Below are 24835 nucleotides of genomic sequence, written 5' to 3'. Positions count from 1 at the left end.
CTTTAAGTACATTTTGAATTCTGGACTTCTAACCGAGTATATCTATATTGTAGTATTGATAGGTTTACTTAAGTAGAAAATGGGAGTACTTTTTCCACCACTGGTAATTACACTCAAGCCATGTAATTTATTCACAAGAAACTGTTTCACTGACAACAATATTAATCAAATGTACTTAGTTCTGTTTGCTTGCTACTTTTTGCTTCCTCTTTCTTTATCTCTGCACTGCAGTACATGTGCAACTTTTCTGTGTTAAAGTTTAGGCCTTCACACCTTAACCACTGGGGAGAACATTAGGCCAAAATAGCATGATCTGTTATTGTTGAACATTTCCAAAGATATTGCCAAAGTTATGGGTGCCATCATGTTAAAAGTGATTTGAGAACTGAACAGAACAGAAAGGAAGAAGCTCAGACTAGGTCTCTGAGTTGTTAAGCCCCCATGCAGCCCCCTCTGATCATGAGATGGTTGTTACTGTGTGTGGTCACTTCCCTTTCCTCTGACCGCTGTGCTGGGCTGCGTCTCAATCTGCCTGCTCACATCCTTTCCAAACCTCTCGCTGTATGAGAGGATCAGTAGGTCCAACCCTCTTTATGAGTGGGGATGCTGAATGTTTTTTTCCCCTTCTTATTTGTACACATATATGCCTATAAAATGTATACAGGCTATGTACACTGGGTTTACACACACACACACACACACACACACACACACACACACACACACACACACACACACACACACACACACACACACACACACACACACACACACACACACACACAGACAGACTGAGGGTGAGGCATGGTGCAAACATCACCATGCCTTATTAACCACTTTATATCATTTATACTTTGTTATATGACAAATTAGTGAAAATAACCCATTTTTAAAGATTATCATTTTAATGATGTTACATATAAGACAGAAACAACTAGGCCTAGTATTCTAACTTGGTCTTGTAAACCAGTGCTTTTCAAACATTTTTATTTCCCAAAGTGATATGAAGTGGTGGAAAGTAAGTACATTTAGTTTACCTCAGTGGAGTATTACCAATTTTCTAAAATGTTACTTCTACTCCACAGGTGAATACTTTTACTCCAATACAGATATTTGAAAACATAAGTTATTAGTTACTTTGTAGATTTTCAAAAGGATTTGTATGCTTTGGATTTGTATGTCAAATGAATAACCTTCCCCCACTTAAAGCAGTGTAGGCCTATATCTGAAAGTGTGGTTCTGTGTGGTTCCGGTGGTCCTTGAGGGGCTTCGAGGAGGGGGTCCCCAGCTAAATTATTGATAGCTAGGATAGGCCTATATGCCCTTAGTGTCTGGACTGTAACTCACTCTCTGAGTTTATGGAATGAGATACTGACCTATGTTATGCATGAATCAGCCAGCAGGGGGCAGTGTCCCCCATGGGCACCAATGTATGCAGTCTTGCCTCATAGTGCAATCGAAACCAGCTAGCCTAGGACTCTGCCTTTTCCATTCTTATTTGGCGACATTCACCTGAATGAAGGAGAAGCATCTTCAGACGTAATTATAATAATCATGAATTCTCTGTTTTTGCTGTCAACTTTCCTATTTAGAGTTTTGGATAGAAATATTGAAAACAAACAAACAAACAACGCTATCAATCATGCATTATAAAAATGTGGCTTAGTTTCTCCTTGAACAATGAAAGTTGTTCTGAGCCCTTGTTTATCTCAGTTCGAAGAGGAGTGTGACCGTCCGTGTCCAGATAAAACATTTTCATTTCCCACTTTAATGAACCAAATGACCTCAAGCATTATCTGCACCTGCAAGCAGCTGTGTGCAGTGCAGACTATCAGTAACAGGGTAGCAAATGTTTGGAGAGGAGGGGGAGGTGGTAGCATCATGGAAGAATGTGGGGAGGTTGAGGTTTGAAGATAGTGTTAAGAACATTGTTGTGTCTTGAAACAACAAGGCGGTTGATTAAATTTGGAACACTAATGCTGGCAATAGAGCATTCTGTGGTGGTGTACACTACTGCACCAATACAACATGTATATCCCTCCTGAAAGGTCGACCTAAAACAAAGTCGACCCAAACTCTGTCTGTGGCCTTAAACTAGATGCAGAATAGACCAAAATCAATCTTTGCTTCTGGGGGTCCCTGGAACAAAATATTTTGCGATGGGGGTCCGTGGCCAAATACATATCATTCTGGGGGTCCTTGACATGACAAGGTTTGAGAAACAATGATAGCAACATAAGTTACTGTTAGGATTTATAAGTCATTTTTAGAATGTGCCTATCAGTGGTTAAGGACCCCCAAAATGTGTTTTTGGCCGCGGACCCCCATCTCAAAATATTTTTTTCCACGGATGGACCCCTATCGCAAAATATTTTGTTCCAGGGACCCCCAGAAGCAAAGATTAGATTTCGGTCTTTTCTGCATCTAGCTTAAGACCACTGACCCGTTGGGAAACGAGTTTGGGTCGACTTTGTTTTAGGTCGACCTTTCCTGTATTCCTTTCCTGTGCATGCAGTGGTGGAAAAAGTAGGAAATGTTTTACTTAAGTAAAAGTATCAATACTGCAATATAAAAATACTATAATAATAGGAATTAAAAATGTACGTGAAAGTATAGAATTATTGGCATTAAAATGTACTTTAAGTACCAAAAGTAGAAGCACTTATTATGCAGAATGTCCTGTTTTCAAGTTTTCAAATTTATAAAAAATCTTTTGAAAACGGGCATGTAATTATATTATAGACCACCCTTTTCAATTAAAATGTTCCCAAAACACAGCAGATCTTCGTCGTGGGCTTGTAGATCAGCTATTTTCACATTTACTCTACGCATATCCTTTTCTAACGATGAATTAAAATCTTTGGTAACACAAGCCCTTTAACATTTTTCTTTTAATATCCCGGTCCATCTTGTTGTCAGCACTTCCTAGAAATGCTGAGCTTTTCATTGGCTGTCTGAACCTTTTGTCCTCCGCTTTTCAGTGCTGTCTGCTCCTTTAGTGACAGGCAGAGGGACACAGTCTGCTTCTTCAGTGACAGAGAGGGACACAGTGAACCCAGTCACATTATTCATCTGACTTAAATTATGTTTCAAGAAGTTCCAAAGGCCCAAGATACCGGCAGTCTGAATCACTGATTCTCAGAGTGATGGGGTCTGGGGTTCCCCCAGGGATCCTTGGGGGAGTTTCAAGGGGTCCCTAGATACGTTATCAATACTTAAAGTTAGGAACCAAATGGATTGTTACAGTTCTGTTCTGTAACACATGGAACCAAATGGACCCTTTTACAGTCTCTATTGAGGCCCCAGAGATACAATTTTAGATCATATTGGGTCCGTGGCCTAGCGCATAATCAAACTGGGGGTCCTTGAAATGAAAATGGATGAGAAGGACTGGTCTTCATCTTCATTCTCCTCTTCTGCAGCTTTACTTTGGGGTCTCCCAACTGCTTCTCTGTTTTGACTTCAATCACTTAATTGATCTAAATTCCATCGAATTACTTGCGCAAGACGTGTGTGTGTGTGTGTGTGTGTGTGTGTGTGTGTGTGTGTGTGTGTGTGTGTGTGTGTGTGTGTGTGTGTGTGTGTGTGTGTGTGTGTGTGTGTGTGTGTGTGTGTGTGTGTGTGTGTGTGTGTGTGTGTGTGTGTGTGTGTGTGTGTGTGTCCTCTCTTGTTTAAGACCGTAGCCCAATCAGGGACAAGCATCTCTGGCAATGTCATCATTAACAGGTAACCAGGGGACCAGTATTCCTGGTGATGCCAGTGGTGATGTCATCGGTCATAATATATCAGTTGTGACTGGAAGCGGTGATGCCAGTGTGGCCATACATGGTCTACTTGTGTGGCACAAGTTGGCACCTCGACAGAGTGCATTTGTGATTTATTTATGTTCTCCTTCTTCCCTTCAAATGGTTACATGTCATGAGGCTACCACTTATTTAATTTGTTTTTGTGTATTACCCATCCTCCTCCTTTTCATAAAATGTGCTCACTGAAGGATTTCAAGGTGCTTTGGATACATTTTCATTTAACACCGGAAACCTATGGCAGTCCTGAATCAGCATAAAATATGAAAAAAGCTTTTTTAGGCCCCTCCTATGTGGCCATTTGACTAACAGAGCCCCAGGCCCTCTGAGTGACCACCTTATAATTATACTGTATTTCATTTAATAGAGCCAGGGGGGCCCAAATCCCTAAATGATAGTTGGCCCATGAAGGCCTTCCTGTGAGTCTAATCCCTGCTTTATTATTCCCAGTACTGCTGTTGTCTCATTAGTTGTGGTTGAAAAGTAGTAGTAGCTGAATATTTAAAAGCTCACACACCTGGACCATTCATATGCTGACTGGGTCATTCCTGTGTTAATTAGCGCTGTGCCGCTCCCCTGATAACAATCAAACCTGCCTGTGTGTGATTGGACGGTGGATGGCGTAGATTGTAGAAGGATGTTTTTGTAAAGACAAGGTTATTTTTTGTAAAGACATGGTTTCCCACCCATGAGAATCTCATGAAGTACGTCAGGTATCCCTCCTCTCCTCCCTATCTCACACCTCATGTCATTGTGGTCTCTTCCACCTTTATTGTGTCTGCCCTTATTCCCTTCCCTACCTACCGGCTCATCTCTCTCATAAACATTCTGATTTCCCAAGTATGTTGTTTAAGGAAGGACTATGACTTTGGTCATGTTATACTCTTTGCTTATAATGCTTATGTATACTTGGGAATGTGTGTTTACTGTGCAGTTACACTTGTATAGTACGAACAGAATAATTTTCAAATTTCTTATTAGTGTGGTTGCTATATATTAAGGCAACTACCGTACATTTTTTGTTTTATTGTTCTAGGTCAGAGACTTTTTTGCTAGCAAAGCAAAGTTTGAGGTGCTTGAAGGCGCTGTGTGCATGGGACCTACTGTACTTCTAAATATTATCTTATACTGTGTGTGTGTGTGTGTGTGTGTGTGTGTGTGTGTGTGTGTGTGTGTGTGTGTGTGTGTGTGTGTGTGTGTGTGTGTGTGTGTGTGTGTGTGAGAGTTAACACCAACTCAGATCTCCTGGATCGCCTTCCACTTCCAGGTGGCATTGGCTCAGGGGTAGAGAAACCGGCATTAGATCACGGAGGGTTCCCAAAGGGTCCCCAGTTTGATCCCAGGCTCCCTCAGAGTTGGTGTCGAAGAGTCCTTGAGCAAGATTCAGTCTGAACCCCTAGTTGCTCCCGGTGAGTATGTTGGTGCCTTGCATGGTTTCCTCCGCCATCGGTGTGTGAATGGGTGAATGTAATGGACAATCTATGTAAAGTGCCTTGGATAAAGGCGCTATACAAATGCATTGTACCAAAACCAAACTTTACCATTTACCATTTCTCTCCCTGACCTTGTCCGTGACTTGTGTGTGTGAGTCCTCCCTATAGAGGTCCACGTACCTTTCTGGTCTTGTCCGTCCATGTGACATCAGGTGGCATTTGTAGCATCCTTGTGTAGATGCCATCCAGGGCTTTTTTCCTGATGTGTTGTGAGCGTGTGCGTGCATACGTGAGTGTGTGTGTGTGTCTTAATATACAAATTGTGTACTAAGACAATTTGACGATTTGTATTTAGTGTGTCAGTGTCTAAGCATTGAGGCAGGTGTGTGAGGGGTACTGTGTGTTATTGTCTGTGTAGTTCTGTATTTATATATGAGTGAAGTAGGCAGACAGGCAGCAAGGCCTATGGTGTCAATCGTTTGTAACCTGATTGCCTTGGGGGAAGTATAGCCTTTCCGGAGGTTACCGCTCTTTGGTCCCAGCTCTTTCATTCATTCAGAGAATCAAAAGACCTGATCACAAGCTTCATGCCTGCCTCTGTATAAGAGCATGAGGTTAGGTCTAAATAATTGTATATGGTGTGTGATTATCCTTCACACGCACATCCTCTTCTCAAGCACTGAAACGTGTCTGGTCATGACTTGATACATCCGACGGTTTTGGGTGTCTCATTTTCTCATGCTGCAGCTGCAGTAGGCCTACATGGTGCATTTGGCTCCTCTCTGTTTACTCTGTGTAGGGAGGACATGTTATATTTTAACCAACATATTCCATTATTCGACAAAAGCTGACTAATACATTATTAACACGGCACCTGGCCTTGTTTTCTTTTTTTCCGTGTTCGCACTGTGTTCATCTTCACAAAATAATAACTAATCTATGCCACCGGAATACCATGCTTGAATGAAGTGGTATTCTCCTTTAAACTTGTGGGCGGGGAAGTTTCAGCAGGGTTTATGGGTGATCAGCTTCAGGTTTCGTTCCCACCCCTTTTATTTCTCACTCTCTCTCTCCATTCACTGCTGCAGTGCACAGTCCGTGCAGGCAGGCAGGCAGGGAGGGCAGGCACCTTGGGCTTCATGCCTGCTTTGGAGGACATCAAACTTGGCCGGCTGACTATGAACTCGACTGCTGCCCATGACGGACCACCACAACCCACCATTGGACAACTCCTACAGCACAGACAAATGGATTTGGCTTTTGACATTTGAGAGAATATAAGGACTGTGATCAGGTTGACCTACATTTAGTTACAGACTGTATCTTTTATGTCTTGGACAAGTGGTTGTGTTTAGTGTGGAGATGGCAAAGGCATGCAGGCTGTACTTGGGCATACTCTCGGGTAAGTTAAACGATTCTACCCAACATTTTGGGGAAATGATTCAAAGTTCATCTGGCCTATGAGTGTTAACGGAATACCTGTTTGTAATTATTATAGAATGTGTTGGACATCCAAGTCCAACACATTCCTTTTATCAGGTTTACAGGGGGAATTTTGCTCTATTTAGCTACATTCTCTGTAGCAGAGATCACTTTCAAGTTTCATGTATCTCGACCCACTTTCTACTAAATCTATACGTCTATGCTTTCAAAGATAATAATGGGCTTAACCATTTGATGTAACACTATATCTAGTGTGCTGTTATATTTCTGGACTATGATGCTACAGTTAACAATTGAATACTGTCCTGTGTCATAGGTGTCTGTAATTGTTGCTAATACTGTAAATAGATGACAGAATCTGTCATCTGAGTTGTGAAAGTTTTCTAGCTATACTAGCTTACATACACATTCTGCAACCCACTCCTGCCCAATCTAGCTAATATGAGTGACCACAGCAATTAGTGGGCGTGGTGTGTGTGTGTGTGTGTGTGTGTGTGTGTGTGTGTGTGTGTGTGTGTGTGTGTGTGTGTGTGTGTGTGTGTGTGTGTGTGTGTGTGTGTGTGTGTGTGTGTGTGTGTGTGTGTGTGTGTGTGTGTGTGTGTGTGTGTGTGTGTGTGTGTGTGAGAGAACAAGAGGGAAAGAGTATCACAGATGAGATAGTGGATCAGTGCATTGGGGAAAGAATGGTCTTTTCTTAAGTTTGAAACTGAGATGGGATGTAATCTTTTTGAGCAAGAGAGCATAGGTTAGTGTGTGTGTGTGTGTGTGTGTGTGTGTGTGTGTGTGTGTGTGTGTGTGTGTGTGTGTGTGTGTGTGTGTGTGTGTGTGTGTGTGTGTGTGTGTGTGTGTGTGTGTGTGTGTGTGTGTGTGTGTGTGTGTGTGGGTTTATTGTGCGTGCATGTGTATGTTTATTGTGTGTGTGACCAGAGCTTTGTGTGTTGTCTCTGGCTACAGCTTTGGCCCTTTGCAAATACTCTGTGGAAGAATGGAATGCCACGGAGGAGCCTGCCAATCGAACTGTGTCTCCCTGTCATCACCATAGCAACAGAAACAATTGCACAGGTAGATATGTGTGTGCCGGAGGAGGGGCCAGTTAACTTTGCTGCGTCATAAACTTTTTCTTTGAAGTTGGAACCTAGCATACCACTTGAACACTATAGTGTCTGGGGCAAACATTCAGTGAAAACAGCCGATATGCAAGCTCACGACCCGTTGCAACGCGGCGCGCTGTGAGCTTGTAGCTCAGCTATTTTAGGTGAAGAGATTTGATGTAGAGCGAAAGGTATAGAGCCGACCCCGGGGAACTAAGTAGTAGTTTGCTAGAGGGTTTTAAGTAATGAAAGACTGATACTGTATACTGTAAACACATACCGTACACACACACACACACGTGCGCGCCAAAGAGCGTACAGAAGTGGGACATATAGCCTATATACAGACAGGGAAAAAGAGGGTGAACAAGAGAAAAACGGTTAATGATGGAAGGTGCAGAGGTGTCATATTCCACTACGCTCAGAGAGCCCGGTGCTAATTAAAGTGGCCTTGCCAACGAGGGGCCCGGCCTAGCTGGTCGTCCACTGCTCTGTGCAATGGAGAAATACAACACCGACTCTTTATGAAGACAGCCTGGGCCAAATTACTTTGTTGTTTCATACCGGCCGGGGGCTGTTTCCATCATTGGCTTGGCATTTTAATTCCCCTGTGTTGTAATTTGTTTTCTCTTCTTCTTCCTCTTTACTGATCTGCCGCGCTGAGGAAGGCTGGGTTAACACATGCATCAATGATTCTGTCCACTGCCATTCCGATCCATGGACATTCCTTTTGTAATGAGATACTTTCTTTTCAGGACTAAAGGTCATTATAAAAGGCCCTGTTCTCATTGGGCTCATGTTTCAGCCTACAATAGAGGCTGTCACTTTGATGTGAGTTGAACAGCACATTCTTTTACAAGCTCATATACAAATATAAAACTCCTGGGACGAGGTAGTAAAGCCTCGATGTTGGGAAACGGTAGGGATGAACGTAAGGTCCCTGGAGGTGTCTGTTATCCAGTGGGATGGAGAGATGGCTCACTCTTTTTGTGTGAGAGAATTGATTGATGGAAGGCTTTATTAGGAGTTTGCATAGGAAAATGTACAGTTTCATGACTGTACAGTTCACTGGTCAGCTATAAGGATTAACACCGCAAAAAAGCTTTTGGGCTTGTTCCAATATAACTTTGAATGACAAAATAAAAGAAAAATATATTTTTTTAAAACAGTCGTAAAACACAATGCAAAATATATGGTATTTACACTAGAACAAAAGTGACGGACAGAAGCCGAGAGAAAAATAATCATCTGCATAACAACTGTGTTTGTGTTTGTTCGTGCGAATGAAACCCCGAACCTCTGAATGACGTCATTTTGTAGTTTGGACAGAGCCGAACCGATTTAAACGCGACTCTAAAAGTGTTGCACCCAGCAAGCACGGTCAGGACCTTGGACCAATCAGTGACGTCTCGATTGGGGCCAAATCACAGCCCATATGGGGATGATCTTGACGTCATTACCAGGACGAGGACGTCATATGGACTTTTTTGTTGGTTGAAATCAGGTGATAGGCCAGATAAATATCATAACTAGTTAGATATGTCCCAGAATATAACCTTATATGCTCATATTATTGTTATATATAATAACAATAATCCTGTCAAACAAAAAAGTCCATATGACGGTCCTGGTAATGACGCCAAGATCATGCCCATATGGGCTGTGATCTGGCCCCAAACGAGACGTCACTGATTGGTCCAGGTCCTGACGTGCTTGCTGGGCATGCATCGACCCTTAGAGTTATGCCTGATTTATACCCCCAGTAGCTGTGTTGCGGTGTCACCGCGACACAGCATGTTATACTTAATGTGACACACTAAGGGGTCAGGCTTTACGCTTAGGGTTTAAAAATGGCTAAAGAAATAGTAGAAAGGGCATTTATATCCCACCCCAAAAGTTTTACGTCCTTACAACCATAGTAATACAAACGTGTGTGTGTTTCTAGAAAGGTATGGTGTTAATTGACACACATGCATTACACCCTCGCAGCATGATGACACCAGGCCTTTCCAGGCAGTATATAATTGGTCTTCCTCCAGATCTATTTATATGTGGGGCTATTCCAGTGCATGAGGCCGGAGGTCAAGGAGGCCGACAGAGAGGGAGAAGCATGAGGCATTATGGGGCGTCCGGGGGGCACGGGGGTAAAGTTCCATGCCCACCACCGGCATGGAGACTTACGGCCGGGCTACACCAAGCCGTTTTGCTCGCGTCAGTGCGTATGCGAGCGTATGCGTGTCGTGCGCGCGTATGCGCGTTTTGGATAGATCCAATGTATATCAATTCAGCCGGCTACACCAGGCGTATGGATAGCGCGAACCACGGATACGCATTCCTTAAAAATAGGATCGGTTCTATTTTTTAAGGACGCGTATGCGTTTTGTACACAGACTATCTGGTCTTCCTCACATATACTCCCTCCTTGGTGTAGTCTGGAGCGTTTACGCATACGCGAGCATCTTCACGGACAGTGCGCGCGTATGCGCGCATATTTTGGTGTAGTCTGGCCGTAAGCTATAGGACTCACAGAGCCTTGTATTAGAGAGTTCTGCCAATGCGGGTCAGAAACCGCGCTGGTCGTGTGGTTCATGCAACTCGAAATTTCACTCCAATGCTTTCTGTAAACCTCCGGTTTGCGCTCTGTCACTATTCGCCAATAGATGTGTATGTATAGAAGACCTGGCCCTATGAAGTGAACAGAGTTGGCGCGACTCTCCAATAGAGGTTCGCTGGCTTGGCAGCATTTCAGGGGTCGGAAACCTGGCAGCTAGGGAGGGTGATCTCTATGTCACTGCATTATCTCATGCAGCTTGTTTGGGACACCTCCGGATGTGTTAATGCCCTCCAGGTGAAACTCTACACTGTCGAGTGAAAAGAAGCCACTGGTGACGTCGTGTGTATTGGAAGAGGAGACACGTGGTTGTCAGTAACCAGTGGTTCTCAACCTGTGGGTCGGGACCCACACACTGGTCAAACATTGGCCAAATTGTCAAATAGTATAAGGCATTGTTAAAACAGCCGATCTACAAGCTGCCTCGGGCTCAAAGCGCTTTGCATCAGGACGCATTGTGAGCTTGTAGATATTTTCACTTGTTTGGGTCCTAGAGAGACGGCAAATGTCACTTTTGGGTGTCAAGCTAAAAGGTTTGGGAACCACTGCATTAGACCATGGACCCCAATGTTTTCTTGGGAGTCTGGGACCCCAATCTACACTGTAAAATGGAAATGATCAGTATTAAAGGAGTAGCCCACCCCAAAAATTACTTATTTTCTATTCTTATTTGGAGCGGCATAGTTTAATGGTTAGGGAGCCTGCCTTGGGAACCAGAGCCCCTGGTTGTCCCTGGTTTGATTCCAGGCCAAGGTAGCCATGTCGATTTGAGCAAGACTCTTAACCCCTATTGCTCTTGCGCTCCTTGTGGGCAGCAAATCAGCTGGGTTGGGCTGAAAATACTGAATTACCCCCTCGAGAGGAAGTAGGTAACAATTATTATTATCAATTACACACCTCATGAAGCCTTGAATTTATGGATTTCTTTTTTTTCTCGCATTCCTAAGCCAATGATTTGAGGACACACAGGTAGTGGAGACATTAGCATCTTTCTGCTGGTCATCAAATTATTGACGTAGGTCAGGAATTCGACAAAAAAATTGCCATGAATTCAAGAATAAGTAATGTTTTGCCCAAGGTGGGGGGCCTTTAAAAAAACCTCCCCCTATGAAGAACATTCATAGGAGGGCCCATAGTGAATCCTTGTACCCAGGGCCCAGAATTTGGTGTCACACCCCTGACCAGTGGTCTGCTGTACACGTCCCTAGAACCAACCAGTAGGGGCCAGCAGTGACACAGGGGGAAACCATTGGGGAACCGAGACCCCTTATCAGACCATCCATGTCACACTGACATCACACAGGCACATGCAGGCAGGTTGCAAAAGAACCCAACCCACTCAGGTTCTCAAAACACAATGGAGAAAAAAAAAGAATGTAAAAACGCATTCCATCAAAACATTGGCAGCAGTTTGCTGGCCTGTGTGGAGGAAGAAGGCTTACTGTGAATCCTTCTTCATAATCCCTGCTTTCTTTCCCGTGTAAGCAATTCCCAAACCAGTTGTCTTCAAAAGCTGCGAGGGACAGAGTGAGCGCTTGCTGGCTGCTCTCCTCCCCTGAAAGATATGGTAAATGGTAAATGGTGCATTTATATATCGCTTTTATCCAAAGCGCTTTACAGAGATTGTGCATTACATTCACCCATTCACACACACATTCATACACCGGTGGCGGAGGAAACCATGCAAGGCACCATATGGGTCAGGCATGCCTTAAGATTCTCAAACTTAAGAGGTTGCCTCAATGTTGGTATACAAATAATTGATATTTTGGCATGACAACTAAATTGGGTGAAAATGGAAAAGATAAAAGAAGAAGCAGGTTATGAGTAGAATATGACAAGAGTTCAAGTGAATACTCACTTAAAGGAGAATTTAGTACTAAATCGCTTTCTTACCTTTTTTATGTTATTTTGTCTCCCAAAAAGTGGTCCAGGTGTTATTTTGACAAAAACACAATATTGTCTGCTTATTCCCCCAGCATAGCAACGACATTGTACTTCATAGTTTATTTCATTGTTGAGATTCTGCCGTAAACGATTCAGTCACGTTCTAAATCTCGTCTCGTGTGACTGAATCGTTTTATGGCAGAATCTTTAGCTCAAGAGTGTGTTTATAAACAGCAGGTAATTACCTTATTTTGGAGCAATGGAATAAACGGATTTGCATAAGCCCCGCTGCTTCCGTTTTGAGCTGTGGTCGGGTCGGCCAAAATGGACAATATTGCGTTGTTTGAAAAAATAACTCCTGGACCACTTTATTTGGAGACAACATAACAAAATAAAAAGGTAGCAAAGCGATTTAGAACGTAATTCTCCTTTAAGCTCTTACTAAAACACAATTTTCAACAGACCGAATGTTTGCCCCAGAATAGATTCATATGTGGTTAAAGAAATTCCTAAGAAATGCCGTTATAGAAATGTTTCCCTTGAGTGTTACTATACTCCTGAACAAAATTAAATGCACTTTTGTTTCCACAGCAGACTCTAATAAAGATACAGGCCAGTGGAGTGGCCATTTCACCAAATGTCCCAAAGCACTGAGGCACTACTGCATCCACGGGGACTGTCGTTACATTGAAGAACAGAAGGTTCCCTCATGCAGGTACCACACACCTGCACTGCACCATTTAGGACAGGGCTTCTCAACCTTTTCAGGCCGCGACCCCCAAAATAATCATATTTTAAATGGGGACCCCCCACCCTGACGAGCACTCAGACTTGAGGAATTACATTTTGTATAACACGGTTCTATTGTGAAAATTGCAGATCTACATGCACAACGCCTCACAAGCAGATCTAAACAATTTCTGCCTCTAATATTTGACAATTTGGCCAATGTTTAACTTGTCGTTTTAGAGGTTTTAAAAAGTCCTTAAATTGTCACTTTAGAAAAGTGCAGATACCCTTTATACACTTAAAGACGTTATGATGGTTTGTTTACTTTTGAGTGAGAAACGTTGCACATTAAGTTCATCATCTGGTCCCGACCCACAGATTGAGAACCACTGATGTAGGACAGGGATTCTCAAACCTTTTCATGTCAAGGACACCCACATTAATGTATTGTATTTGACTGCAGACTATCTTTTTTTAATATAGTTTCAAATTTAAAATGATTTTGATGCTATATTAACAAATTCTGCTGGGGACCCCCTCAAGGACCCCCGGGGGTCCCCAGTTCTCACTATGAGAACCACTGGTCGATTCACTCGGGTGGCACAGTGGTAAAGTCCCTGACCCACCACCACAGAGGTTGTGGTGGGTGGGTGGGTGGTGCTTTGTTGGGCGTCTATGCGAACACAATTGGCTCGTGTTCGGGGGAGGGAGGGAAGTCGGGCGGTGAGGGTGATAATGGTCAATGCACGTACTCTCTCAGGATGGGTCGGCGCTGTCAGAGGGGAGTGCTGTGCTGGGCGGGAGGGGTAGAGGTGACTCTCCACCAAACAAACTTCTTCAGACTGGCAGTCTGTGGCATTTACAGGGTTCCCACGAAATGAAATTCCTGGAAATATTTTGAAATTAGAAAAATATTTTTCCAGTACTGGAAAAGTTTTGGAATTGATCAAGGGTCCTGGAAGGTCCTGGAAAAAATAACTATGCAACCCTAACCTCTGAAATGACAAATTAAACATTGGCCAAATTGTCAAATATTAGAGGCAGAAATTGTGAAAATAGCCGATCTACATGCTCACAACCTCGCAACGCGAGGCGTTGTGAGCATGTAGATCTGCTATATGTAGATCTGCTATATGCAGATCTGCTATATGTAGATCTGCTATTTTCACATTAGAAACTTGTTATACAAAATTCCTCAACTCTTAGTGTTCGTCAGGGTGCCGGGTCCCCAGTTAAAATATGATTATTTCAGGGGTCACAGCCTGAAAAGGTTGAGAACCACTGGCATACACTACCTGTCTTGTGCATTGCGTATTGGGTAAGCGACTTGTTATCGAGCTGAATTATTGTTATATAGTCCTGGGAATTGGGTTAAATATTCTGGAAATGTTTTGGAAAGGTTTTAGAAATTAATTGGTAAAAATGTGTGGGAACCCTGCATTTAGTTGGCACTAGTGTGTGCTGACTAGTCAGATATTGTTTTGTGCATGTACAGGAAATCAGATGACATGACTCTCAGGAGGCGGCAGTAGTCTGCTCTGCAACAGTCTGCCTGTGTTGCGAAGGTCTTCTTATTACGAGCGACTTTGGGCTCCTGTAAAGTCGCTTTACAAGAACAAGTCGCTTTTTGGGCTTGTTTCTGAAGTGTAGTTGCTTATTTGGGCTTGCTTTCAAGATATTTTTTTAAAATAGCTGACAATAGTTCATGATTTGAGGCACCACTCCTGCAAACTTTGGAATGTTAGCCAATCAGGATGGAATATGAAAAATCGGAAAGATCCTTCTTGATCGTATATGACTATAGAGATACTGTGTACCGATTTGTGTGATGTTTGGACAAAATCTGTAGGAGTAATTTTTTGATTGCAAAAATCCGCTTCCTGGTAGCGCTATAACAGGCCAATCTGAAAAGTTTGGGGCAGAGTTTCTGCTCTGGCATCCAGGGAGTGTGTGTGCACAGTTGCACGTTGATTGGGCCAACGGTGCCGGAGATTAGCTGTTCACAGACGGACGGATGGACGAACGGACTGGGGCAAAATTCGGCCTGGCAGAGCTGTTGATATTGATATTGCTATTAGTTCTTTTTGAAATGATGCACAAGTGGTTTAAGTTGAGTCCCCGAGCCAGACACTCAACTACTCCCCCAAACGCTTATCATGACCATCTGCAACTGGGTGGAACTAAAACGTTATTTCCCCCATGAGATTAATAAAGGTCTAACTTTAGAAATGAGTAAGGGTTGAATAATGGAATAACAAGAAAGGAGGAGTGGTAGAAATGTATCTGGAATCATTTTTACTTTGTATTATTTATCAGCCTACCATAACAACATGCTAATGATCAGCTTGCCATTGTCTCTGACTGCAATCATGTTCCGAACAGGAGATACTGTACAGAGTTCCATAATACACTGAGCTGAAGCATTTCTTTGTCTAATGTGATTGTAATTTCTTGTAATTTCTTGTATTTGGTGTTGCATGTGGGGGTGCAGACTGCTGAGGTTCATGCAAGGCAAATTTCAGACCATATCAAACTCCAAAATGATTCATAAATCTTTGTTTTGTTTTTAATAAACAAATGCAAGCAGACAGACAGTGGAGAACTAATCTATATCTACTCATTGGCAGATGTTGGTGTTTCTAGATTGAAATCTGATCAGTCATCAAGTCTGAGCAGCAAAAAAAACACAATGTGATGAATGTTGTAAGCTTGTACATTGGCTATTTAAACTATTTTTGAAATAAGGCATACTGTTAGTGTTTAATGTATTGGGTCCCAGCCAGGAAGACACCAAATTTCTCTTTTGGATACTAAACCTAAAATGTTTGGGGCCCCTTCTGTAGACCACCTGGGATCCACCATTATTCATTTGTGTCACTACAGATAGAGAATACTACAGACATAGCCTGGAAATGAGGCAAATATGCCATTGCAGGCTAGTTTAACGTGTTCCTTCCACACACTATGTCCTAGCCGGGAAACCCCCCCCCCCCCCCCCTGTCAGGTGATAAGAAGTGGCCTGCACACTCATTTAAAAACAAAATACATTTTCTCCTTTGAAAATAATAATTATTCAAATATAGCCGATCTACATGCTCGCAGCACAGTATCAGATATACAAGGTCACAGCGCGGCACTGAGTGACACGCTGCGAGCTTGTAGATCTGCTATTTTTGAAAAATCTTTGAAAAAGATTTGTGCAAGTCTTTCAATATTGGCTATTTATTCTTCTAGAAGTCCTTCTAAGGGTTTTTGTCAGTGGTGCACAACATTTTTCATGAGAAGGACCCCCAAAATGATATGTATTTGGCCACAGACCCCCATCTCAAAATATTTCGTTCCAAGAAACCCCCAGAAGCAAAATTTGAGTTAAAAATGGTTGCTGTGTCGTGCTGTGAGCTTGTATATCTGCTATTTTTCAATAGCTAAAGTATAATAAAATTATTCCAGGCCCCTCCACCTTGGGCCCTAGTAACTCAGTCCCACTTTTCCCCCCCTTGTGACGCCCATGGTCATAGTGATCCATCGTGGAAGTGATGTTTCTCAGAGAGAGTATGTATTTTTCTTGGTCCTAGGTGTGAACATGGTTACATAGGCTCCAGGTGTGAGTATTATGACCTGGGCTTGCAGATCGGAGAACAGCGTCAGATCATCATCGCCTGCGTCATCACAGGACTCGTCTTCCTCATTCTGCTCATCGTCTTCATCTGCATGTGTTCACAGTGAGTAGAAAGATAAACCATGGTACAATCAATGCCTTGTTTTATTACATGACTGTTGCCATATTGAGTAGCTCAGTCTGATATGTTTGATATTTATTTTTGATAATAGTTTTCCCTCAAATGGTTAAAATAGCAGCTCTACAATATCAGACACATGGCATGTTGTGAGCTTGTAGAGTGATTATTGATTGGTTATTTTATTAGACAAAAATGGAGAACAGTACAAGTATAGTCAATACAATTGAAATGCAGTACAGTACAAGTACAGTTAAACACCCTGCCTAAAAGGAACATCTCAAATACGTTGAATACGTTTTACGTTGAAAGCCCTCTGTAGATCAGCTACCTTTGCTATTGTTCATACAAAGAATTACTGTATATCGGACTTAAAGGGGTGTTTCACTTTATATTATTTCAGGTGACATTTTAACATCTACAACGCCCTAGACAGTTGCTTTATTCAATGTTTAGATATTTGATATTTATTTTATCAGACACGCCCCTATATAAAGCTTGCACTTCAAACTCCATTTTAACCAGCGGCATAGCCACGGGTGGGCCTGACTAGGCCTAGGCCCACACATTTCATTTTTGTGCCCACCCAAAAATAACTAAAACCTTTGCGCTGCTGTGCGGCGCCGCGATGTGCGGCTATCTAGGAAGCAAAGCTTAATCAATTATGAAACTATTTTTAAAATTAAAACGTCTCCATATTGACAAATGACTGTATTATGTCCCTGTAAATATTTTTTCACATCTGTGCCCACCCACGTTGTGCCAGGCCTAGCCAGTTAGTAAATCCTGTGTGTAATCGACTTGTTAAAACACACCTGGTCCTTGGTTCTGTGAGGGGGACATGGTGTTTCAATTCGACTTTTCAATGATCATTGAAATCAATGAAAAAAAATCCTTATCAAACCATGCTGTGGACTGTAAAGCCTAGTTTATACTCCGTCATACGATGATGTCGCTCGCACAATGTTGTGCTATGAATGGAGTACACATTTAGCTAAATAAATAATGGACACAGTGTGAACTAATGCAGCATGGTTTCCTGTGGCCAGTGCTCAGGCACATGGATAGAATGTATCTGCATTTAGTTGAATGTCTTGTGAGAAAGGCTTTTTATTACAGGCTTAAACACCTTTCACCTGAATTCCTGTTTACCATGGAAATTAACTACACTTGTCTTACTGCCCTCTCTACACAGCACTGTTTCCACAACGGTGGGTCGGATCGGGAAGTGGGTCGCTATTGTTGTTATTTCATGGAATAAAACAAAACAGAATAAAATAAAATAAATTCCAAATGTAACTTTTAACAGGGTTCCCACGGTCATGAAAGTATTTTGAAATTAGAAAAATATTTTTCCAGTACTGGAAATGTTTGGGAATTGATCAAGGGTCCTGGAAAGTCCTGGAAAAAAATAGCTATGCATTGTCTTTGGTTATTGATTTTGTGAATATTGTCTCATATTAGAGGCAGATATTGTGAAAATAGCAGATCTACATGCCCACAACGCCTCGCAATAAAACTGTGTTATACAAAATTCCACTACTCTTAGTGCTTGTCAGGGTGCCGGGGTCCCCAGTTGAAATATGATTATTTGCGCATAGGAGTAAGCGACTCGTTATTGAGCTGAATTATTGTTATATAGTCCTGGAAATCTGGTTAAATATTCTGGAAAAGTCTTGGAAAAGTTTTGGAAATTAATTGGTAAAGATGCGTGGGAACCCTGTTTTAAGAAGAAGTCAAAATAATCAATCAACAAACTCACAACGCGTTGCAGAGCAGTGCGTTGTCTGCTTCATGTAGATCTGCTATTTTCACTAGTTTGGGTCCCGGGGAGACATCACATTTCTATTTTGGGTCTCCAACTGAAATGTTTGGGAACCACTGGACTGCAGTAGCTTAATGTTCAGGTTTTGTGGACTTGAATTGTTGAAGGTTTATTGAGAAGATAACACTGTTTTCGAATGGTATGGCATAGCACAACACATTAACGCCACAGTGGACAAATAGAAATAAACCCATTATCTGTTACAACAAGATATTATCTCATAATAGTATGTTTCTTTTTAGTGCAGTCAGTGCGTCATCTGACTGTCCCTTCCCCCTGAGTGTTACCAGTACAACGGTGGTGCAAACTTTGCACTTGGATATTGTGGAGCAAAAGTGATATGCAGAGAAAATGTCTGTAATTATTTAATCTCTATCTAGCAAAACAGACCACAATAACAGGTGACATTTATCTTAAAAAGAATAGCAGATGTAGTCAGAAAGAGTTTTTGGAAGTTTTCAACGTTTTTTGAAAAGGATTTTTTGAAATAATTTAGAATTTGTTTTAATTCAACAGAAATGGGGCTTACTTGGTTAAACAAGTCAAGGACAGAATTCATTTTATGTCTGTGTTGCTCACCTGGCAATGTTGGCAATAAGGTTACATTTTACACACTTGTCTTTAACCTTTTCATTGAACAGAATCATTGTCTCATAATTCTGTTGTAATGTTTTGAATGCTGTATATTTGGCCCAGGAATCAGACAAAAGTGAAGTACGTGTTGCCACTCCGACAATAAGAAGTCAATGTCAGAGTGGCGACATGTCGGAATGGAGAGCGCCCCCCGGTGGCAGGATAGAGCTATCATATTAAATTATTAACTTTTGTTCTGTACGCATATGGGCTATTATTCAGAATCTGTGAAAATCGCTGGTTATTCTTTTCATAATTCTTCTGATCTCCAAATTATGTCCTGAACAAAACTCTGCTGGAAATTGTTGTTAATTATAACTTTTATTCATTCTATTGAAAATTACAGAAATGTGTTTTTAATCATGTGAATGCATGTGATGGTTTCTTGTGCTCCAGTCGAAGGTACACGCTCTGTAAGCGGAGACAGAGGAGGACAGAGGAAGAACCCCGGAATGGAACAGAAAAGCTGAATATGATAGACACTGGTGGAGCACACGGAACACTGATGCCAGATTCAACAGAACACACCAATGATTTATGAGGTGACTGCATGTTTGGGTGTGGGTGAGCGTGTGTGGGTGTGTACTTAAGTGTCCCCACGAGCAGGGGCGAATCTACGGGTGGCCTGGGTGAGCCCAGGACCAGCCAGATGGAATCTGGGCCCACCCAGAATGACCAGCTTCCTCCACCATACGAGACCCATGAAAACTACAGATTCCACTGGGCACAGTAGCGTCACAATGCTCGTGACTCAGGGGTCATCAATATGTCCATACACGAACTAAAGATTTGGCCTTGTCCGCGACAAATTTGAGATTTCCTTTTTTACACACCATTATAATGTTCTTATTTTCATAATAAGACCCAATTACTGAATGTCAAGTCTCCAGGTTTTCTTCATACTGTATGACACTTATTTACGACGATGCTATGACAAATTAGGAGTCCACTTGTAGTAGGCCTAGTGGTTCTCAAATGTTTTAAGGACCCCCTTAACACATTCCCCGCCATTTAACAATACCTTCGTACTCTATGGTGCCTCTGGTCTCCATAGACTTCCATGTAATTCATAGTGCACGGATCATGCACACCCATGCCTAGATAATGCACCATGTGTGTCCACATTGCTCACAGCTTTCAAACAAAAAAATCCGAATGGAAATCCGTTCAGGCATTCATGAGATACAAGCCATTATGTTTTCCTAAAATGTAAACAAAGATGGCTGCCATGTTTGATAGATGGGGTTGCTATGGGGGTTAAACATGCAATTTCGCGATTTCTATCATGCCTACTACATTTTTTGGGGTCCAAATTTTTTTTTGAAAAAAAAATCTTTTTTGATTTTTTTTTTTTTTTTTTTTTCAAAATGGCGGAAATTCTCGGGACTATCGGGCCTGGCAGGGAAAGACATTAAAATAATCTCGGGACTATCGGGCCTGGCATGCAATGAGTTAAGAAAGACAGTGTACAAATGGAATCAAACGGACCTGTAAGACTTGTATGTGTTTTTGCGTGTCGCTCGCAGAAAGTGAGAAGAATTGTCATATTGACATCATCCACTATTCAGTATAATATTGAAGGTTAAAAACTCAGGCCCACACAGATTTTTCCAGTCCAGTCATTATATAAACGTTCTGTATCCACCACTATAGTATAGTAGAATTTGAGAAAGATACTTTGTGAGGAAAATATTCCCACCTAACAAGATAACTGGTTTGTTTTTATGGTTACAAAAGCTAAGAGTTAAGGGCAGTTCACTGCAAGCTAAAAACGATATCCTTATAGTTAAAGACCATATTCACTTGGTGGCCACCTTGCCATTAAGTTAATGAAATGCTACCCGTTGCCACCCCGTTTTTTCTTTTTTTTGTAAAGATATTTTTATTTAGACGAAAGTCACAAGATTTTCAATTTTACACAATAACAAAGACAAAAGACAAGAACAACAAGTGCACCACCCCGGTTTTTCAATGCAAAATGCAAACGTGGCCGCCCGGTGAATATGGTCGATTGCACTTCAACTTGCCTTGGACGTTAGGCTTGCAATTAGGAAAAGATTCAGGTTGTGGTTGGTTAGGATTAGGTAAAAAGTTATAATCCGCACTCACAATGTCAGGTATTTTTAATGAAATTTCAGCAGCAGCAGGCAAACAGACGCGTTTCGGCTAGGCCGTCATCAGTGTAACTGAATATTCACGTTGAATATTCAGTTACACTGATGACGCCCTAGCCGAAACGCGTCTGTTTGCCTGCTGCTGAAATTATAACTTTTTACTTGATTATACTCTGAATCTGCACCCGGAACCCCCTCAGACCGCCCTCTATAATTGAGTTGAGCTGACTAGGGCTGTCACGATTATGACATTTTACGTGACGATACATTTTCTCTCAAATAATTGCGATTAACGATTTAATTGTGTTTTTGTTGTTGACAATTACATTTCTGTTTGGCTTGTAGACTTTGAAGTTGCACATGGTAGATATGACACCCAGCCTAAATATACAAAGAAATTACTGACATATTTGACAACTTTATACTTAAAAAATAACATTGATAGTGGAAATAGCCGATCTACAAGCTCACAACGCGTCGCGATGCGACGCGTTGTGAGCTTGTAGATCTGCTATTTCCAATAATATATTATTCCAATGTAAAATATGAACATTTTCAACATGGAAACGATTATGACGATTATGAAAAATAATCGCGATTAGACAATTATGTAATAATTGTGACAGCCCTAAAGCTGACCTGTCCCTGCATGGAGAAAGTTTGGTTAGGATTGGGTATCATGGGCCCTATTTTCATCCATGCCTTATCCATAAACTCTTTTGACATTTTTTTACTATTTTGAAAAAACATTTCTAAATAAATAGTTCAAATAGCTGATCTACAAGCTCACAACATGACAATGTAGATCGGCTATTTGAAGTATTTTTCAAAATAGTAAAAAAAGACAAAGAAGTTTAGAGATAAGGGGCAAGGCATGGATGAAAATATGGCTGATTTAAACCTAGTTGATACTGTAGGCTATTTTCGGTGCCACATCGGCAGTGTGTACAGCATGCTAAAATGTTGATGTCCTCAAAAGTATAGTAATAACGAACGTGTGCGTGTGTGTGTGTGTGTGTGTGTGGCTGTGTGTGATGTTTAATATTAAGTTCTGTTCACAATCTGTGCCTGTTGGGTGGGATCCAACATAAGAGTTGTGTAAAAGCTCTGCGATTGTCTCATAACTCAACTCACATGAATCCAGATCAGACAGAGGCATTCCAAACCGTTTCCACACCCTATATAGAAGTTCTGTGGGCATGTGTATGTGTGTGTGTGTTAGGTCTCGAGCTGACGGGGAATTGTTTGGGTATGAGAGATGCTGTTCTTCTTGTGGCAGCTGTTGCTCTTTGTCTTGCAGCGTTGGTGAGATGTGATACAGAACACGGGGCAGCGTTCTGCTGGACAGAACTGAGGCCTGCTGCAGCGGAGAGCAAAACCCTCCCTGGAACGGAGATCAGTATTGGACTCTCTGGATGGACTATGCAAAGTGGTTGGAATTGGAAACTTGATATATTTTTTTTCTCAACACACCTAAAAGAACGATTACAAATGTGACGAGTGGGAGTGTAATCTTCCATCTGGTTACATGCTGGAGAAAGAGCTTTATATTCACTATAGAGGAATAACCTACCCTTCACTCATCCGATGTCCGACTGCTCAGAACCATTTGTACTACCAGTGGACTGATTCCCAATACAACCCACAGACAGCCCACTGTCACGGCTGATTGTCAGTCGCCCTGTTCAACTATTAAGTTATTAACCACTTAAGCTTTATTATTATTATTTGGAAAATAGCCAGCCTACAAGCTCAAATTATATTGGAAATATACGATCTACAAGCGCACAAATGCGTCGCGTTGTGGCACAAGCTTGTGAAGCGTCTATTTTGGAAATACTTTTCACCTAAAGTATAATGACATGATGACCAAAGGGTTAAAGTAGGTTAGAATCTCAGCAACCTCAAAGGATTGAGAGGCGAGAAAAGAAATTCTAATTCCAGAGTTTATGGTTCGCATGGTCACATTTCATATGTATTGAACGTCCTGCTAAACATTACATTACATTACATTACAAAGCTTATGATATTTAAATATCCTATTTATGCTTGTGTTCTGTTGTTATAACTAATATATACGCCGCAGTTTGCAACAAGTTTCACATTCCTCACATCCGTTTTGATCCTTGATAGCAGTTGTTCTCAAAGTGGGGTCCGTGGACCTGCTCAGGGGTCCTTGACGGAGTTCCAGGGAGACCCTGGAAATTATTGCAAAAGTTTGGTAGAACCAAATGGATACTTATGGCTCTTTAACTGAGAGTTAACCCATTTAAACCAGGAAAACATCTGTGTCATTTTAGATTTTACCGTTGGCTATTCAAAAATAGCAGATGTACAAGCTTGCACATCTGCTATTTTGGAACATTTTTGAAAAATCACACCCGGTGTGAAGTGAGCGGTGCCTTTTATGAAGTAATTTCATGAAAGTCCTGCGAACCTTGGCCAATGCCCTCTGCTTTGTGGGACAGACATACGGACATACATACATACTCACAAAGCCAGATGTAGGAGTGGTTCGTACCACTCAAAAATCTATCAATACATCAATTAAATTACTCAACGTGAAACACTTCTCACTGAGTGGTCTCAATGTTTTGTGGACTAATGCATACCAAACTTGGGCCCTTGAAGTAAAAAAACATGTTTTTATTTTTGTTTTGAGAACCCATGCCTTAGAATAGAATATTGTTACTCATCAATGTCAGCAATGCAAGCAAACCCTTCCACTGCTGCGTGCTGCTGCCGCAGCTCTGCAGGATGGCGGCTGGCTGTGGAAGAAGAGGACACAAGGTGAACTTGTACTAAAAGAGACTTTTTGATCTGTATATTTGGAGCCGCGCAGCCCCTGGGCTCCGCAGGCCGAACAGCCCTGCCTGTGTGTGCAGGACCGGACTGAGGTGAAAGTGCTCCACTGTCCCAGACACTCGCCAGACTACCGAGCCTTTCACGAGGTGCAATGTGTATCTATATATTAACCCATTTAGAACGGGTACACAATTTGTGTTTCATTATTTTATGCTTTAACTGTTGAAAAATAGCAGCGCGCGCTGCAAGCTTGTAGATCTTCTATTTTTGAAAAATCGTGAAAATTTGAATTTTGACCCGATTCTATAAGTGTCTTTGGAATCCTTCTAAGATTTTTGGAAAAAAAAAATATGTTCTATGTCAGCAATCTGGCCAGCCATCGTCAAAGAAAAGGTCCTTTTCACTTCAACTGGAGCTCAGTTAGTCTGTTCTTGAGAGACTACTATGTCAGTGGTTCTCAAACCTTTTCATGTGAAGGACCCCCAAAATGATATTTATTTGGCCACGGACCCGCATCTCAAAATATTTAGTTCCAGGGACCACCCAGAAGCAAAATTTGAGTCACATTTTCACGACTTTTTCAAAAATAGCAGATCTGCAAGCTCGCAGCGCGGCACTCGGTGCCGCGCTGTGAGCTTGTATATCTGCTATTTTTCACTGGTTAAAGCATGCAATAATTCTAGGCCTAAATATATTAACTCTCCTGCTCTAAATGGGGAGTGAG

The 24835-nt window shown here is 41.8% G+C and overlaps 1 protein-coding gene across 1 annotated transcript; it reads left to right on the top strand.

Moving 5' to 3' along the window:
* The first annotated feature begins 1439 nt into the window (after positions 1-1439).
* On the top strand, positions 1440-24521 carry btc (betacellulin, epidermal growth factor family member). The gene is made up of 8 exons (XM_080743147.1): positions 1440-1539; positions 5029-5212; positions 6325-6638; positions 7634-7741; positions 12860-12983; positions 16573-16719; positions 19589-19734; positions 22607-24521. The coding sequence occupies exons 3-7, from the start codon at positions 6599-6601 to the stop codon at positions 19731-19733; spliced, it is 564 nt and encodes a 187-aa protein (XP_080599273.1). The 5' UTR covers positions 1440-1539; positions 5029-5212; positions 6325-6598; the 3' UTR covers position 19734; positions 22607-24521.
* The last annotated feature ends 314 nt before the right edge of the window (positions 24522-24835 follow it).

This window comes from Nannobrachium achirus (assembly GCF_963921795.1).
Source record: "Nannobrachium achirus genome assembly, chromosome: 15".
Classification (NCBI taxonomy): Eukaryota; Metazoa; Chordata; class Actinopteri; order Myctophiformes; family Myctophidae; genus Nannobrachium; species Nannobrachium achirus.
This window is presented reverse-complemented; position numbering and strand designations above follow the sequence as displayed.

Excerpts from the sequence above, each read along its gene's own strand:
- btc (XM_080743147.1), top strand. The coding sequence starts at position 6,599 with ATGGCAAAGGCATGCAGGCTGTACTTGGGCATACTCTCGG. Across the intron at positions 6,639-7,633 it reads GTACTTGGGCATACTCTCGG|CTTTGGCCCTTTGCAAATAC; the intron begins GTAAGTTAAACG and ends CTCTGGCTACAG. Across the intron at positions 12,984-16,572 it reads CAGAAGGTTCCCTCATGCAG|GTGTGAACATGGTTACATAG; the intron begins GTACCACACACC and ends TCTTGGTCCTAG.